This window comes from Eumetopias jubatus, unplaced genomic scaffold, assembly GCF_037043125.1.
Source record: "Eumetopias jubatus isolate StellerSeaLion01/CBP00866 unplaced genomic scaffold, mEumJub1_p1.0 scaffold_10, whole genome shotgun sequence".
In the NCBI taxonomy this organism is placed as follows: Eukaryota; Metazoa; Chordata; class Mammalia; order Carnivora; family Otariidae; genus Eumetopias; species Eumetopias jubatus.
The window spans coordinates 83,040,257-83,059,128 of NW_028274816.1; the positions used below are offsets into that span (position 1 = coordinate 83,040,257).

An 18,872-nucleotide genomic window follows, 5' to 3' on the forward strand; every position below is an offset into this window, starting at 1 on the left:
GGATGCTCCACGGGGCCCTGGGAGGGGTGGCCCAGCACACAGGGCTCCAGGACATGCTCGTTTGTGCACAGAGAGAGCTGCTCGAGGTAAGGAAATGCAGGAAATGCAGATTCAGGGGTGGGGGTTGGTTGGGGGGCCAGAACATGTCTTGGTGGGAATGCTGGGGAGCTCCACGGGGCCCACCTGCACAGTGAGGTCTTTCTCGAAGAAGGCCTGGGAGCCCAACCTTCCTTGGCTGTGACGGCAGGGGTGGAAAGGTGTACACACCTTGGACGAGAAAAGTCCACATGTAGAGGCTCGGGGAGTCCGTTGTGACACAGACACAGAATAAAGCACGTTGGAGACACTGCAGATCACGTATTCTCTATTTATTATAACAATGAGTAATTCACAGCAAGGACTGCATGAAAGTGTGGGTCACAGAGCACCATGTATGCAATGACCCCGTCCACACGCGGCTGGGGACACACACCCGCATGCTGACGGACCGATGGGGTGGAGGGGGAGGCGGCCTGAGGGACTACCACCAAAGTGGATGGAGGAGAGGAGTTCCTGTACGTTTTACAATAAGCATTTATGGTTTTTACAAAACACCAAAGCTCTTGCTTTTTTAATTTAAAAAACACTGACAACAAAATTATTTTTCACAGACACATGAAGTCATTTCGCGCATCTCGGTTTCCTTCCCAACAGCAGCACAGATGCCGCCACCCGGACTGGAACTCGCCTCGGAGCTGCCCAACCCCACCACCCCCCGTAACCAGGAAGGTGCTGGGGTGTGAGGGCCCTTCCCCCGACCAGGTGGAAATCCTGCCTTTCTTCTCACAGGATCTGTCATTCTAGAAGGCTCTCTCCAAACCGTTCTTCAGAAAAAGGTTCATGCCCAGGGAACAGAAAGGAGGTGATTTTTCAGTCACCCCAAATAAAGCCCGGGAGTCCCACCTGTGGATCTCGATGCGAAGTTTCCTTCTTCCTTCGGGGGTCACCTGCTCAGAGCCCTCGGGCCAAGGCGTTTATAGGGCAGCATCTAGCATCCCAGCATCCAGAACCTTCCGTAAGACCCCCCAGCATCAGACGCCCATCAGCGCCCCCATCAGGCCTTCAGCAGGGCGATCTTGTGCTCCGGAAGGGAGTCTTCGCTGACGTTGTAGGGCTGGCTCCCTGCTTCTTGCCTCAGGTATTTCTCTGCAGAAAATACGAGACGTGCAAGCACAGAAGAGGCGGAAGTGAGGAAGGGTCACGCCCCAGGATGGGATAAAGAGCCGGCGCTTCAGAGTCCTGGTGCACAGGAGCTGGGGTCCCCCCGGCCAGCACCCAGAGCCCCGGCAAGGTTCCGCCTAAGTCCCTGTCTGCGCCTCATCACTGTCCACGCCCGACGACCCTTCCTTAGTGCCGCGGGGCCCTCCAGCATGACCGGGCCACGTCTCTTCCCCATCTCCTGTGGGTCGGCACGTGAGCTGCTCCCAGCGACGACACCCCGTTAAGCCCCAGAAATCAGACACAAAGTCCTTCTGATCCCAGATACGTGACATTCTAGAACAGGCAGAGCTGACTCATGAGGGAAGGAAGCCGAACAGCTGCTACCCCTAGTGGGGGTCATGAGAACGGACTGACGGCACTCTTTGGAATGATGGAAACGTCCCACGTCGCCTGCGGCCACCCCCACCTGTGAGACCCCGAGCCGCGCACGTGGGGTCCGCACATCCACGGAGCGAACGCCGCACGTGAGTAAAACCACCCCTGAAGTGACTCCCAGAACAGGAGGGCCCCGACCGTGCCCTCCACCTCACCCACCGCGTCGCGCCCGTGCTCCCCACGCTTGCACTGGGGCGCCCGAACCCCTGACCCTGCCAGGGCTGAGTTTCGGGCCTGCGGTCCTGCCCCCCATCCCACGTGCCATGGGCGTACCGCGCTGCCGCGGGTCTCTCCTTGACTCGGCCTGCACCCACCTGCCTCTTCCAGGGTGGAGAAGTACTGGACACCCTTCAGGTCAGCAGACAGCAGCACACGGAGGACAGGAACCTGCGGGGCAGAGAAACTCTAATTCCAGGCAGGGTGCCCCCGTTGCAGCGGGCAGGCACGGGTGGGCTGGGGCAGGCACCCCCGGCCCAGCGTCACTGCGTGTCACGGCCTCCCCCAGAGTCTCCCGGCAGGGACAGCTTCACCTCTACTCAGGCAAACGGAGAGAAGAAACTGCCCCTCGACTGTGCTGGAAGAGGGAGACTTTTAAAATGATTACTCTCTGAGAGACCCAAAAACGAGCTCTCTGCAAACAAACAAACAACATAACAGGAGTGAACTCTGGAGCCGGGGGGGGGGGGGGGGGGGGGGGGGGGGGGGCAGGCAGCATCCTTGAACGTGACCTTGGGCCTTGGGCAGGTCACGCAGCTTCTCCAGCCTCAGCGCCTTCGTCCTGACACGGGGGGGCGGGGGGGGGGAACAACACCGACTCACCAGCAGCTGACGACACCCACCTGCAGGCCGACCAAGGCGAGGGTGACGCCGTGCTTGTGGGAAGTCCCCCACGAGCTCCTCGAGCCCCAGCACCACGGTGTAGTCGATGCTGCAGACGTGCGTGCACTCCAAAACCGCGCAGCGTGGGGGGGATGCTGCGGAGACAGGGGCCAGCCGGTCACACGGGGCATGGGCGGTGGCAGGCAGCCCTGGCCAGAGGCCTGGGGCACAGTGACGCCATCGGAGCTCCATCCCCCCGTGAGGTGGGGGCGGCCAGGGGCGGCAGGACCCCAGACAGCTGCACAGAGCAGCAGTTTCCTTCAGAAGACGAACAGACCCCCTTTTCTCCCCTAAATACCAACTCCCCGGAGAAAGGGATGGGTATTTAGGAACACAGATTGGCAACAGCCCCCCGTGCTGCGTGCGGACAGCAAGCACCCACTAGACACCACTCTGAGATACCCAACGTCCTGGACCCGGGAGTGGGGTGAGCTCCCGGGAGCTGAGGACAGGGCCCTGGGTCCTGAGGGCAGCAGACGGGGGATGCAGAGACAGTGGCAGGAGCTGGGGGTGACTGCAGCCCACCTCATCCTGACCTACGTACCTTCCAGGGCCCGGGTGAGTACGGCCTCCCGGAGGGCCTCCACCGCAGGGAAGTGCAGACCGCTGGCTGGCTGCAGGACCAGCACCGGCCCCTCTGACACCTGGGGACAGGGGGACAAAGGAGGGGCAAGCCTGTAGGTCCTGGAGGCGCATCCGACCTGGCAGCTTGGCTAGGGTGGCCTGCCCAGGCAGGAGGCCCCAACCCAGACCGACAGAAGGGAGGGGGGCATGGAGCCGACGAGCGGGCGCGTGAAGCATACAGCACCTCACCCCACCAGGCCCCCCCAAGCCCAGCGGATCCCTCTTGCAGGGACAACGGATAGGCTGGTACCTGCATCTTGGGTCTGGCCACGGAGTGCAGGAGAATCAGCACGGACACCAGGGTCCCGGCCAGGATGCCATACTGGACCTCCAGAAGCAGAGCAGGAACGTCAGGCAGAGGGGCAGCAAGTCCAGCCCTGCGAGAGAGCAGTCCAGCTGAGGGGCGGTCCCCCTCGGTAAGCTGCGGGGGACGTGGGGACTGTTCTGTCAGACACACTGGTCACCCTGGACGTCTCCCATCTTCCCTCCAGCTGCTGCTGGGCTTGGGGCTGGAAAGGGGAGAAGAGAGATGAGGGAGAGGGGCAGAGAGGGAGAGAAGAGGAGAATAGCAATGCAAGGGGAGGAAGAGGAATGCAGGGGGAGGGCGAGAAGGGCAGGAGGCAAAGGGGGAGGAGGAGAGGGGAGGGGAGGTGGAGAGGAGCAGGGAGAGAAGTGGAGGAGAGAAGAGGAAGATGGGGAGGAGTGCAGGAGAACGGGAGGAGTGGAGGGGAGGAGGGAGAGAGAAAGGTGGGGAGGAATGTAGGGGAGGAGGGAGAGGAGGAGAGGAAAAGAGGGGGATGAGGGTGCAGGAGGAGGGAGGGGAGGAGGGGAAGGGGTGGAGAGGAGGCGGGAGGGGAGGGGGAGGGGAAGGGGTGGAGAGGAGGGAGGAGGGGAGGGGGAAGGAGGGAGGGAAGGAGGGAGGGGAGGAGGGGGAAGGAGGGAGGGGAGGAGGGGAAGGGAGGAGGGGGAAGGAGGGAGGGGAGGAGGGGAAGGGAAGGAGGGAGGGGAGGAGGGGAAGGGGTGGAGAGGAGGGAGGAGGGGAGGGGGAGGGGAAGGGGTGGAGAGGAGGGAGGAGGGGAGGGGGAAGGAGGGAGGGAAGGAGGGAGGGGAGGAGGGGGAAGGAGGGAGGGAAGGAGGGAGGGGAGGAGGGGGAAGGAGGGAGGGGAGGAGGGGAAGGGGTGGAGAGGAGGGAGGAGGGGAGGGGGAGGGAAAGGGGTGGAGAGGAGGGAGGGGAGGGGGGAGGGGAAGGGGTGGAGAGGAGGAGGGGGGGAGGGGAGGAGGGGGAAGGGGTGGAGAGGAGGAGGGGGGAGGGGGGAAGAGAAGGGGGTGGAGAGGAGGAGGGAGGGGAGGGGGAGGGGAAGGGGTGGAGAGGAGGGGAGGGGAGGGGTGGAGAGGAGGGAGGGGAGGAGGGGGAGGGGAAGGGGTGGAGAGGAGGGAGGGGAGGAGGGAGAGGGGAAGGGGTGGAGAGGAGGAGGGGAGGGGGGAGGGGAAGGGGTGGAGAGGAGGGAGGGGAGGGGGGAGGGGAAGGGGTGGAGAGAAGGGGGAGGGGCGGAGGACGAGCAGCAGGGCACCGTGTGAGCTGCAGACTGGCTCAGCACTGCAGGGAACCGGCCTGGGCGCTCCTCGCAGCCAGAGGAGTTGAAGGAAGCCCTGACCCGGGACCACCTCCCAGAACAAAGATAACGCCCAGCTCCAACCCTACCATCTGGGTCCCGGAAGGCGGCGGGGTAAGAACCCAGGACGTGTGCACGAGAGACAGAGAGAGAGAGAGAGAGGGAGAGGGAGACAGGCGAGGACGCACGTACTCTTCACGCGCCAGAGCGTCCCGAAGATCCTGGTGTCGAACAGCGGAGCCACGGCCGTGATGATGACGGCAGCCAGCGCCGCCTTGGGGATGTAGTAGAACAGCGAGGTCAGGTAGTCCAGCGACAGCAGCACCAGAACTCCTGCGGGGAAACGGGGCGCCCGTGACCTCCGGCCCCGCCCCTGCACGTGCTCCGGGCACAATGGGGGGTGCTCACCTGTCACCAGGCCCCCCGCTGGGGTGCACACCCCCGACTGGGCGTTCACAGCTGTCCTGCAAGGCGACAGACGCTGTTAGTGGCTGTGGGTGGGAGCCTGGAAGAGCAGGGGACGCGGCGCTCCCAGGACGGGAGCGCCTGCGAGGGGACACGGGGGCCCCGCGGACACCGGCACGTAAGGGGGAGACGCAGACTTCCAGCCTCCAGCGGGGGAGGAAATAAACTCCCCAGCCCGTGTCACGGCAGCTCAAGCAAACGCGTCCACTCCCCGCTGCCGTTAGAAAGGATGACCCTTGTGTCCACGGCCAGGGAGACGCGGTGACACCTTCGAGTGGGACGACGTCCCGCTTACGACCCTGGCATCTCCCACACGCAGATGCACACGCACACACATGCATGCGCTCATCCACACGGAGAAACACCAGACGCTGCCAGCGAGCTCCTGCCAGGGCAAACCTGGAAGCGAACGTGGCTGTCCTTCCTTTTCAACTTCCCTTTTTCGTTTTGTCTGTTTGGAAAGCTACATTCAGACCTGAATCTCTGCCAAAAAACTGGTCCTGGGCCCACGTTTCCCTCTGCCACCGTGAAGACCATAAAGGAACGGCACCTGATTTCTGCGACAGTGAGGATTCTGCCTCGCACGCGCTCCCCATCACCCTGACCGTGACCTGTGCCCGCCGGCACGTCCTCTGGAAATACGTCCCTCCGTCTATACATGTCCACAGAAAGCCTAAGTCACCCTTCACTGCTGTGGAGTTAGGCAGGAATCTCCTTCCTTAAAGACGCACTGACGTTTTCAGTAACCGTTACACACGAGGTGCCGTGCCGGACCTGGGGCACAGACCCTGTGAGCCTGACACACTGATTATGCAGCAGAAACAGGTGAAAAATTACATCAAGGAAACAGAGCTTTTATTCCACAAAGCGGCCCCTGGCACTGCTGTACGCGCTCTCCGTGTAACCTCCAATAACTCTGACAAGGGCCCCGCTGTGACTCCTATTTACAGGGGGGACACTGAGCATGCCCTGTAGCCCCTCGGATGCCGTGCTGTGGGGGTGTCGGGGAGGTCTGGTACTCAAGACAGGGTGGGGCCAGCAGTTCTGGGGACTTGGGCCCTGCGGGCTGACGCCCCCTTGCCTCTTCTCAGTCCCAGGTCACCCTCTGTCCCGCCCCGCTGCCTTACGAGGCTGCGTGTGGAGGCTGTGCGTGACCCGCCCCCCGCTTCTCCAGGCAGAGTGCGGTGGTTCCTACCCCCACTTCCTTTAGGAATGTACTCTGCCACGAGATGCAGGAGCACTGCCACATGCTGGGAACGTTTTAGGAGTAAAGCTCGGGGCTATCAGAGAAAACCACGTGAGATCATGGTGAAGGACAGCTGAGCGAGCCCCACTCCTGCCTCCCACGGACGCCACTGATCTAGGGTTGCGGCGGCTGGCACGGGCAGGCTTCTGCCTCAGAGAAGAACGAAGTGGCATTGAGACGTGTGCAAAGACCGGGCAGGCTCTCTGAGGCGGACACGGACCGTCTGGCCTGGGCTGGGACTCCCCCCTGCCCCCCGAGGCACAGGGAAGGAAGAACATGGGTCACTCACCGTCCAAAGCTGCCTGTGACCGGGTAGGAAGAGACGAGGGAGCCCAGCACGTTGGTCAGGCCTGGGGAGAAAGTGGAAGGAAAAGGTTTATCCAGGAGGGAGAGGGGTTTAAAACAGATGGGGGGTGGCAGGGGAAAGGAGGCCAGAAACCAGAAAGGAAACAGAAGACAGAAGGCCAAAGGAATCACCCAGGAGAATCCTACGTCTACATCCATGTGTCTGTCTCGGGGTAGGAAAAACAAACCATGATCTCTGCCAAGTTTACCGACCCTCACTGTGACATAACTCTGGCCGCAGCCCTGTCCCGGTGAGCTAAATACACCTTTTCCCACATGCAACTGGGAGAGGAACCCACCTCCCCAGGAGGGACTAAGGACACTTAAGACTGCCTGGCAGCCAGCTGCCCACCCGCTGTACCCCACGAGTTCCTTCAGACCCACACTCCTCCCGTGAGATGACCAGCTGGGGCAGGAGGTCATGGCTAGTAAGTGTCCACCCCCGTTACACTGACCCACCCACGCCTGACAGAACCCTGCCAGCATCTGGCTCACCCTGGCACCTTCACAAACACCACAATGGGGTCACAGGTCCAAGACCGGCTCGAGACAGCTCAGGGTGGGGCCCGCTCAGAGCCAGGCCCTCTCAGGTCCCACAGCCCAGCACACGCCGCGAGAGCAGAGCAGACATCAGTGGACGTGGCAGAGGCCATGCACGGACCACACGTGGTCATCCTGACTCCTTATGATGGCCCCTCGAGACTCAGGTCAGGGGCCCCACTGCTTGAGGAGCGGGGACGTGTGGCTCCTCCCCGTGTGGTGTTCTGTAGGGTCGATGGAGGCCTCTTGCTATGTGCCTGCTGGAGAGCTGCCTGGCCTGTCTTACACCCCGGGTCAGCAGCCCATGGGGTCCACACGTGCAGCTCAACAACCTCGGCTTCGTGACCGCTCCTTGCTCGTCGCTGCCGTGAAGCAGAGGCGTCCTCCGCTGTTCGCGGAAACGGGAAGGAGATACTGTCTGGAACTTCTACTGCTGAGTGCGGGGAAGGTCAGTCTACAGACTTCCTCCGCCTGGGGGCGAGCGAGTCCCGGCTAACTCCACCTCACCAGCCACTCAGGCGACGCCTGCCACCACGGGCTCAGAGAGGAGCCCCCCCAAACCTCCAGGGACCCATCCTGGGGCCCCACGCCCTCTGCTGTCGGGAAAGCCACTGGCTCGGGCCCAAACAGCTGCTGCGAGGTGAAGTGGCAACGGGGGAGGCTCCCGTGGACTCCAACGGGAAGGCACCGGGGCTTCTGCCCACTCCGACCCGTGCCCACCTCGCCAGGGGCAGGAGGGAAAGACAGAGAGGCCTGGTGTCCACAAAATTAACAACAGTCACGATAACCGAATTTAAGACTCGTGTCACGTCCTCAGAACGAATCACCAGAGAGGTCAGACCAAACGAAACTGGGACGCCGGGCACAGACCCATCCACAGTGGGCCCTCCCCAAGTCTTCACGGAGCCACCTGCCGGCCTGGAGGGAGGCCCCAGGGTGGGGGGCCGGGGCGGTCAAGGTCCCGCTCGACCAGCAGGTCCTGCCGGGCCACGTTCCTCAGCAATCTGACCCCAGGGGGGACACGCCGGGTGTTCCTTGACACAGCACAAAGCTGCGGACCTCGGGGTCGGGTACACAGCCAGCGCTCAACAAGCGTCGGTCAGCATGGACGCCACACCTCAGCAGCCTGCTCCTAGGGATTACACTGAGCCATCTGGAGGCTTAAGGATGAATCCACACAAGGCTTTCAAAGGGCCCAACTGGGGGCCACCTCTGCTCCCTGAAGCTCACCGCGACCATCCCTATGACCTGTGCAGCTCAGGCGAGATGCAGAGAAGCACTCTCGACCTCAGAGAGCCACCGCGGGGGGCTTACCGATGGCCAGCAGCTCCTGGTTGGCATCGATGCGGTAACTGTTTTGAGAAGCTAAAAGAAAGGACAATGAAAATGCTGTCACTAGATACACGACACCAGTAAGAAAATATTCACGAACCAAAAACACAGGTTATAAATCTCTACCCACAGCACTGTCTCCTTGTCGTAACTACGACACGTGAACACGTATAAAACACGTGTGCGTACGCAAGCATACACATCTGTGTCGCTGCGTCACACAAAGCAGACAGACGTACAGCAACACGTGAACAGCAGGTGACTGCGGTAGCGGTGGACGTTGCAAGCGATTCGCTCCTTTCTATGTTTCAGCGCTTTGGACGTTTCCTACCACAAACACACGCTGCTTCCGTGAGAAGGGCAGAAAGTCTGAAACTAAACCCTCTCTGACTACAAATGTCGAGGCCCAGAGGTCCCAGCCAGGGCCGTGCAGACAGAGGGGCCGGCAAGCTTGCAGGGGGGATGCAGGGCGGGTGAACGTTTCTGGGAAGGGCTGGCCGGGAACACTGCAGGCGCTGCGGGCCACGGTCTGTCGCGACGACTCGGCGCCTGTCGTACGTAGCTGGAAGCGGCCGTGGGGACCCGAAAACACATGAGCAAGACCGTGTTCCAGGAACACCTCTTTATATAAACACTGTGACGCGAATTCCACACACTTTTCGTGTGTCGCAAAAATCCTAATCTTTGGAAATTTTTTCAAATGTTTAAAACGTAAAAACCACTCCTTACTCTTGGGTCGCGGGCCGTGGTTCTCCAACCCTGGTTTCGGAGAATGACAAGCTTACGAGTTAGGACGGGACATCAAGTGACTTCAGAAGAAAACAGTTTTAAAGTCACAAGAGGCATAAATGCTGTAAGACACAGACTCCAAAATACCCCCAAAACTCCCCAGCCGGAAGAAAGATCATCAGAAAAACAGAAACTGCATGAGGAAAACTTGATCGGAACGTGCGGTGGGACCTGGAGCAGCCGCTGGTGATTAGCAGGGATGACCCCTCAGAAGGCGCATCAGGCACGAGTCTCCTTGGCGGGGGGGGGGGGGGGGGGGTGTCGGGATGCTGCCACAACCAGATCCAGTCTATGTGGTTACGGCGACGTGCACGCCCTTTATTGGGTTTCATCTTCAGAATCGACCTGTACCCCAGTGCGACAAGAGTGTAACCATTGTAGAACGAAAGGAAAATGCCATCCACGCGCACAACACGAAGCCGGACGCCCCGCAGACCCAAGGGAGCGGACACTCGAGGCATGGAGCAGCCTCAGCTCTGACGGAGGACATTTGTTCTGGGAGAACAAATAGGCACTTAAGTAGATTACTGCGTCCCGGCCTCCCTGGGGGCGGGGAGAGCACAGGCCAGGGGTGCTCAGCCAGCTGGAAAGAGCGCATTGGTAAATTTTTACGAATTTTGGGAACCTGTCATCAGACACAGCCGTTATTACCTATTACGTGAAAGCTTTAAATAACGTAAATTACACCAAAACTAAAGACCGACTTAAAACTTATCTCTTCCTGACCTACTACGTTTCACTACGACCCACAAAGTAATTTAACTGCATGTGTCTGGTGGGTGGAGGCCGCAGCATCTCACCCCAAGATGTGATGGATCAAACTTCACGAGCCACTGGGAGCCCATGGGGGGCACCATTACGCCAGAGGAAAGGTGAAGGCGAAACGCAGGGCCTTCTCCTTCCGGACAGCAGGCTGGCACACGTTACCAGCCACCGCTAGATGTGGGTTTTTGTCATAAATCCACTTTTACTACACGTTTTTTTGTTAAAAACACAAGCATGCGTTACTTGGATAAAAACTCAAGCCGTTAAAAACCTAAGCCGATAAAAGCAAGCAAGAGAGCAGACAGGCAAGGCCAGCTCCGGGACACCCCACTGGGAGGCCCCAACAGCGGGCATCTTACCGAAGGACTTGGCCACCGCGATGCTCTCCAGGAGACCCACCAGGGGCACCACGGCCAGCCCAGCACCCATGTCCTGAGAGAAGAGAGAGGGACAGTAAGTGGGCCTCCAGGGAAGGCGAGGAGGGGCCGGCCAGGCAGTGACCCGCCAAGGCTGGCATGCGCTCTTCTGCATCTGACCAGAGCTGTGCTTCAGCTGCAGGGCCGGGAGCTCACACCCAGGGCCAGACACAGAGCAGAGCACAGGACACATCCCTGCTCTGCCAGTGTCCACAGCGCGAGAAGCACCCTGGGCTCGGGCAGAAAACTAAACGTGGTGTCCTTTGAGGTCGGGCCCAGAACCCTTTTGTGCCTGTCCCTGCACCCAGAGGCCCTCGGTCCTGAGGACTCAGCAGTCCTAGCTGGGCTCGGAGCTCCTTGCTATGAAGCGGATGCACCAGAGGCACGGAACCAGGCCCAGAGACCACCTCAGCCCCACCCGGCAGGCCTGGCTCCCCGTCTCCACCCACCTGTACCATCTCGGTGAAGGAAACTGTCCCATTGGCCGTGGTCACTGAGAAGGGCGGAATCCGGACTGGAGGGAGCCCCTCGGCGGTCTGCCCCGTTAGAATGAAAGGCCGGTATCCAGTCACCTCGAAGGAGTATGCTACCAGGGCGGCAAAGGAGACCACCAGAGCATTGCGGGCTAGGACAGGAGGGAGACCGTTGGTGAAATCTGGCTCCTCTGGGTAACTGGAGCAGTAAATACACCCAGGGAAGCAGGACACCCACCCCCCACACCGCAGCCTGGAAAACAGCACACACACCAGCGACCGAGGGGCAGGCATGAGCACGTGATGTGAGATGGCGGGACAGGCCCACAGTGACACATACGGCCCACCCACGTCATCTACTGGTCACCTCGGGTCCCACCTCTCGGCTCTTGCCTGAGCTGTGCTGGATTTTTCTTTTTTTTTTTAATATCTTATTTATGGGGCGCCTGGGTGGCTCAGTTGTTAAGCATCTGCCTTCAGCTCAGGTCATGATCCCAGAGTCCTGGGATCGAGTCCCGTGTCAGGCTCCTTGCTCTCTCTGCAAGGAGCCTGCTTCTCCCTCTGCCCCTGCTTGCGCTCATGCTCTCTCTGACAAATAAAATCTTAAAAAGAAAAAATATTTTACTTATTTGAGAGAAAGAGAACAAGCAGGGGTGAGGGACAGGAACGGGAGAAAGAATCCCAAATAGACTCCCCACTGAGTGTGGAACCCAACACGCAGCTTGATCCCACCTGAACCAAAACCAAGAGTCAGATGCATAACAGACTGAGCCCCCCAGGTGCCCCTGTGCTGGCTTCTTAAATGGGGGCGATATCTCTTCCCAAAATATGAGCGCCATCACGGACCCAGCTCTCAAAAGGCTGCATCACTCTTTTCACGGACATTGTCATCAGGACTACAGCTATTTTAGCTGTTTACCACCTTCCAGGGTGCAGGAAAGGCCCAGGGCCCCGCTACCCATTTGTGTGATGGGAAACCCAGGCTCAGAGCTGCGCGGCTCGAACAGAAGCACGTGATCCATGTGTTTTCTCCCTCGGGGACCAGCCAGGGCTTCCCGGCCTCACACCGTTGACGTTCTGGACCAGATCATCCTTCGCCATCGGCTATGCACTGCAGGCGTTCGGGGGCCTCCCTGGCCTCTCCCCACCAGGTGCCCATGACTGCCCCACCCAGCAGTCTCGACCAGAAACGACTCCAGACATTGCCAAATGTCCCGGGGGGTCAAAATTGCCTGTGCTTGAGAACTCCTGCTACTAAACGCCGTTCTGCACCCTGGCCGTGCATCAGAGGCAGCTGGCAACTTTCAATATCTGGTGCCCAGGTCACGCCCAGGTCACACCAGCCCAGCGACAGAAGAATCTCACGGGGTGCACCGCCGGTGTGCAGGATGGCTGTGGCCCATCCTCGGCCAGAGCACCACTCACCTGTGGTGGCAGTCCAAACCAGCCCGTGGCTGAGCCGCACGCCCGGGGGCATCTCGGGGTGCACGGGAGGTACGTGGTCCCGCATCAGCTTCAGCACCAGCAGCAGCACCATGCACACGAGCCCCAGCACGGCATCGCCCACCCTGCGGACAGACACCGGTCACACCCAGGCCGGCCCGGGGCGGACACCCCTGCCCTTCCATCGCCCCTTCTGCCAGAAAGCCTCTCTCTCTACTGCTCTGCTCGCTTCTTCCCAAGACACATGCATCCCTGTTCTCCTTCAAGACTCGATTCAGCACCCAGCGACTACGCAGGCCTCGGAGTCGAGGCCCAGATCACAATGGCGGTAGGGCTACGGCTCACATTTACAGCCACATAGCTCTGTGGCTACTGGAACCTCATCTGTTCCAGAAGGTTCACTTCTCACAGCCTGTGAGGCCCTCTGACCCGTCAGTCTCCAATTCCCCTGCCCCCGCGATGAGGAGGAATCCCCCCCCACCACCAGGCTGCACATCCTGGGCCAGGGAGCCCCTGGCTCGGATGGAATGGGCCCTGGGAAGCCTCACAGCTGATCAGAAGCAGAGGAGAAGACAGCCGGTCGTCGGTGTCCCCCACCCCCTCCCCCCAGGAACAAGAGTGTTCCTCCAGCAAGGAGAGGTCCTGGCTACCAGCTGCCCTTCTCTAGAAGCATCTGCGTCTGCCCTCTGGGAGAGGCCCCTCATCTGAAGAGGCCCCACGAGCGGCGGTCAGGCTCTCATCCTCTCTCTCTGCACATGGTTTGCACCTGCCTCCCCCGTGCCCTGTGTTCTCCTCACTGAACTACAAGCCTTCAGGGAGACCGCTACTCCTCCTCTGCGTGCGGCCCACCCACGGAGGCTGTGAGCAGGGGCACGCTGACCAGCTCTCAGGCCCCGGGGCAGAGCTTCTCAGACTTCAGGGTGCACACCGACACCCCGGGGCTGCTGCTGAACGCTGACCGATGCAGCAGGGCTGGGCAGGGCTGAGGGTCTGCGTTTCTAACCCGCTCCCCTGGGATGCTGCTCTGGGACCCTGTTTGGGCGGCCAGGCCCCAGGGGACTGGAATACATGCCACCTGGGGGGGGGGGCGGTGGGAAATGGGGTGGGGCCCGGGACAGGGGCTCCAGAAGGAAGAGCAGGACCACACGGCAGGCACGTACCTGGTCTCTCCGACCTTGCGGAAGGTCTGATACACTTGCAGGAGAAACTGTCTCGGGATATCCTGTAGTCCCAGGAGGTTCTGTCCAAACAGAGACTGGACTAGACAACCTTCTCCCGCAACCTCTCAGCACATCTCTGCCCCCTTCCTCGCGGGCACATCCAGAGGCTCTCTGGAGACCATCTGCCCATTCCCAAAGCCCCCCGGGGCAGGAGAGCAGAATTATCCTCGAGAGAAGAGGCATTTCGTGTTTGGGGTCAAAGACATCTCTTGGTGAATAATTCTCCCTTGTGAGGAAAATGTCTGGGTGATTTCAAAGCAGCCATGCCCTGGTCAAGGGTCCAGGTCACTGCCTGCCTGCCCCGTGGGCCCCACTGCCCTTGACACACCCTGCTCTCACTCAGTGCGGGCCCTGCCCCCCCTTGCCATTGGCCAGAGGCCCACCTGCCGGGCACTACCCCTGGCAGAAGGAAAATGAGGTGGAGCTGTGGGCAGAACTACCAAGAGCTCTGAGGGCCTCCAGGGAAGAACCGCTGAAGGGGCGCAGGCAGGCAGGGTCCTTGGAGGGGAGAAGGGGCTCTCCTCTGTGTTTTAGTTCTTTATCCTGCTTGACACCGGGTGGGCAGTGTTAGCAGGGTGGTTGAGGCCCAGACCAAGGATCCCAAAACCCATGCACACAGCCCCGAATGGGGACAGACACCTGCACGGAAACACAGGATTCTGGGACCCAGGGCGCTCCTGCCAGGGCAGGTCAGGAGAACCCCCCACTCCCGACCCCCACCCTGCCTAGGGCTCTCAGATGGCTGTCATGGCTCAATCGAGGTGTTAAAGATTTAGGGGACCTAACACTGCCAAGCACGAGTACATAAAGAAGCTACCTTCTACATGTTACAGTTGCATAAAAGAACATTCCTGACACCAAAAAGGAAACATATCGTTTCCAGAATAAAAGACCCTCCCACAAAACAGCACTTGCCACACTTACCAAGACATACGTGTGTGCGTCATACACTAACCATGCCCACCCACACCTAACGAATTCCCACCTCTCTACGCGCAGATAATAATGAACCTGCCTCCCGGAAGCATCAGGACAATCCAAGACAAGGGAGGGTTTAACCCAGCATCTGGCCCACAGTAGGAATGCAGAAAGGGTCCGCTCCTTTCCTCTTGCTCACACCCTCCCGTCCCTGACTCTCAGTCCATCTCCCTCAGGAAGGCTCTCCTGGGCCAGCCCGGAGCAGAGCCTGGCCACGGGAACCATGCCTTAGAGAGGCGCGGTGCTGACGGCAGGCCCTGAGACGGGGGTGGGCCCTCAGGCGGCCACCAGGGGCTTCATCTGTACAATCTGGCTCAGCTCCGTTCTGCACACCCAACTGAGCACTCACGTACTTTTGTACAAGGCTCGGGGCTGGACGGCCACAGCCGCAAGCAAAACCATACCTGCCTTTCAGGAACCTAACACCCAGTAAGAATAAATGACGGCATCAGCTCACTGATGACGATTGGTTCTAATATTTTTTACAGATTTTTTTTTTAAAGATTTTATTTATTTATTTGAAGAGGGACACAGCAAGAGAGGGAACACAAGCAGGGGGAGTGGGAGAGGGAGAAACAGGCTTCCCGCCGAGCAGGGAGCCCGACGCAGGGCTCGATCCCAGGACCCTGAGATCATGCCCTGAGCCGAAGGCAGACACTTAACGACTGAGCCACCCAGGCGCAAAACGCATAAACCTTTCGCGTTTTACAGATTTTTTTAAAGGTTTTATTTACTTGTTTATTCAGAGAAAGAGAAAGCGCAAGTGGGGGAGGGGCAAAGGGAGAGGAACAGATACTCTCAAGCAGACTCCACGCTAAGGATGGAGCCCCACAGGGGGCTCAATCCCAGGACCCTGAGATCACAACCTGAGCTGAAGTCAAGAGTCGGATGCTTAACTGACTGAGCCACCCAGGTGCCCCTCTGTTCGGTATTTTTCAAAGTCCTTGCCTCTTTATATTTCCGTTTAAAACATCATCTGTAAAAGGTAGACCGGGGTGGCTGTTGGTTAAGCCTCTGACTTCGGCTCAGATCATGATCCCGGGGTCCTGGGATTGAGCCTCGCATTGGGCTCCCTGCTCGGCGGGGAGTCTGCCTCTCTCCCACAGCCCCTCCCCCTATTTGCGCGTATGTTCCCTCTCTCAAATAAATAAATGAAATCTTAAAGAAAAAATCCTGAACAGAAATTGGGGGAAAAAACGTTAAAATGAAATCACCTAGCTAAACGAGCATGGAGAAATAATTCGTTCTTCAACATGTTAACGGGATGCTGATGACCTACGAGGCCGAGGGAAGGCAGCAGAACGGAATCGCCCCATGAGGCGGACCAAGCACACTGGCCCCAAAGCTCCAACAGGGGTGGGGCTGCTGTTACCAGTCACCCCAGTTACCTGTCGTACGGTCCCACCATCACTTAGCATCTCCCCCGAGGGCTCCCGGAATCGATGGAGACCACTTGAGCACCTTGTGCTCTGAGCTCTGGAAGAGCAAGACATGAACTGGCCCACACGTGGGGAAGCCAGTCTCGGTCCTATGACCCAGGAGGAGCCTGGCCGCCAAGCAGCGTGCCTACCTTGATCTGCCCGAAGCCGATGGTGATGGCGGCAGCGGAGGTGAAACCCTTGATGATGGGGCAGGAGATGAAGTCCAGCAGAAAGCCTGGCCAGCCAAGAAGGAATACTGAGCTGGGACCACCAGTCCCAGAGAACGTGGGTGGATGTGGGCTGGGAGAGGTGGGCTGGGGGGACTGGGGCTAAGCACTGTTGGACCACACACACCCTGTATGGACAGGTTTGGACAGCGGGAAAGGGAGGCTAGGGTCTGAGGCCCTGGACCCTTCTTCAAATGTCTTGGCCTCTAAGCAGAACAGCGGAGGGCTGAGGAGAACCCTTCCCCCCCAACCTTCACACACGCACAGGAACAGCCCTTTAGAGGCAAAAAAAGGAAAAGCTGAGGGCCAGGGCATCCCCAGGAGGCAGGTGCCTGGGTACCCCCCCGGCAGGAAGGCCCAACAGTCTTACCCAAGCGCAGGAAACCCATGGCTAACTGGATGCAGCCAGACAAGAAGGCCAGCAGCACAGCGTAGGCGGGTTCGTGCAAAGCATAGAAGGAGACCAGGAGGGACATGATGGCCGTTGGGCCCAGCGTCACATCCCGGGAGGTGCCCAAGAAGAAATACACGAAGCATCCCATGAAGGCAGAGTAGAGGCCGTACTGGGGGGGAGACGGCACTGAGCATCGACGAGGCGCACAGGGGGCCCACAGAGTCCCAGGGGGAGATGTCTGAGCACAGGATCTGTGGGGGCCATTGAGACTACACAGCAGCGCACACAGGGCAGAGCGCTCACCCCGTTAGCCATGGTGCAGACCCACAGCGATTAGGAGCCTCTTTTCTACCTCACCCCACTTGGGTGCCAGCATGGATGGAAAGGCCTGGATGCTTGTCTCAGTCTATGAGTCTAAGAAAGTGTCCTTGAGACCACGGTGAGTCATCCTGCTGGCCCCCTCGGACAACCCAGAACTAGCTCAGTGCCTCGTGTGACAAGTGTGACAAGAGCAGTTACGGGGGCATGCAACTGCCCCAAGGCAGTCACGTGCTGTGGACGGTACACCAAGACTTCTGGGGCCCCGCGGGGCTGGAGTTCTGGCGCACCACTTGTGTGGAGGGCATGTGATACGTTCCTACTCTGCTTCCGGGCAGCTGCTGAGGCTGGGGTGGGGGCGGCGACCGGGGCAGCCGTCTCACCTGGGGCGGGAGTCCAGCCACCTCAGCATAGGCCAGCGCCTGGGGAATGACTGTGAGCCCAACCGAGAGTCCAGCGATGAAGTCCATCTTCAGCCACTGCAGGGAGTAGTCCGGCAGCCACGCCAGGATGGGCAGCCGCCTCTGCACGGCCGCAGGGGAGCAGCAGTGGGCCTGGGGGGCCATACTGGCACCCGAGGTCCTGGCCTGACCCAACGCCTTCACAGACGATGGCATGCCTGGAGTGTGCATGGGGGCCACAAGACCAGCAGTCAGGGTCGGGGCTTGGGAGAATGCAGCAATAAGGCAGGGTCTAGGGCCCTCAGGAGAGGCACATCCGTCTCCTCCCCCTCCAAGGGGGAAGCCAAACCGGTGCAGAACGGGGCCTCAAGAAAAGGTGTAGTCCCCCACCCTGGCCCCTGCTCGCTGCTCTCCCTGAACCCCACCTGCCCCAACCCCAGCTGCCTCCTTTCCACCGACACTTGCCAGGAAAAATGCAGTATATGATTTCTCAATGAGAAAATCAAACACTAAAGAGACACCACGCCTCTCCTCCCGAAAAATTGCATTTCTTCTTTTTCCCTCCCCAAGGAATTTAGCGGGGAGCAGTGCAAGGAGTAGCAGGATCCACGGGGACACCCTCGTCCGGCTGGGGGGGTGTGCGCGGGGGCGGGGGGGGGACTGCAGCCATGAGCGCCCCAGGCTTTCCAAGTGCGTAGCACCGCGGACTCCACCCACTGCGGCGCTGGCGGCTGGGGGTCTCGCACCCTGAGGCCGCGCCTTACCCCACCCCCACCTGTGGCTTTCCCGTCCCTACAGCAGCGCCCAGGGACTCAAGCGGGCTCTGGGAGAGCGTCCGAGGCCATTAATTCAGGACGCGCAGCATTCTCTAGGGTCCTGGCAACCCCCGGGGGGAAAACCAGCCGCATACCACCCCTCACCCCCCTAACCAGCTCTGGACACACCCCGCCTCCCACCCGCGAGGACGCTTGCCCCGGACCCTGCCGTCTAACCCACGGGACTCCACGCCGGCTGATCAGTCCAGCAAGGCCGAGGGCGGCGAGGACCTGGTGGGGTCGCGGTGGAGACACAGTGGGGAAGGGTCCCCGCGGGAGGAGCCCGCACCCTCGGGCCCCGCGCCACCCGCGGCGACCCCGGCCCGTCCCCCGAAGCTCGCCCACTCCGCCCCGGGCCGCGGGCCCCGCTCCCCGCCCGCCGCGGACTCACCGGGTGCCGCAGGTTGGGGTCTCCGGGTGTCGCCGCAGCGGGGTCCGCAGGAACCGCAAAGGGAGCGGGAGGGAGGAGAGGGAGGGGCGGGGCCTGGAGCGCACGTGATCACCCGGGGGCGGGACCTGGTCGCGCGTGACCA

At 60.3% G+C, this 18,872-nt stretch overlaps 1 protein-coding gene across 1 annotated transcript; it reads right to left on the reverse strand.

Annotated features, from left to right (window-relative positions):
• Window positions 1–360: 360 nt before the first annotated feature.
• SLC26A11 (solute carrier family 26 member 11) lies at window positions 361–18,800 on the reverse strand. Its single transcript, XM_028112728.2, is given in 19 exon segments — window positions 361–1,185; window positions 1,950–2,022; window positions 2,475–2,513; window positions 2,515–2,609; window positions 3,059–3,158; window positions 3,389–3,468; window positions 3,471–3,515; window positions 4,944–5,084; window positions 5,160–5,215; window positions 6,752–6,812; window positions 8,662–8,712; window positions 10,593–10,665; window positions 11,099–11,274; window positions 12,548–12,690; window positions 13,726–13,805; window positions 16,334–16,419; window positions 16,782–16,974; window positions 17,507–17,742; window positions 18,731–18,800. Coding segments are annotated over 18 exon segments (1,818 nt in total). The 5' UTR covers window positions 17,741–17,742; window positions 18,731–18,800; the 3' UTR covers window positions 361–1,093.
• Between the last annotated feature and the right edge of the window lie 72 nt (window positions 18,801–18,872).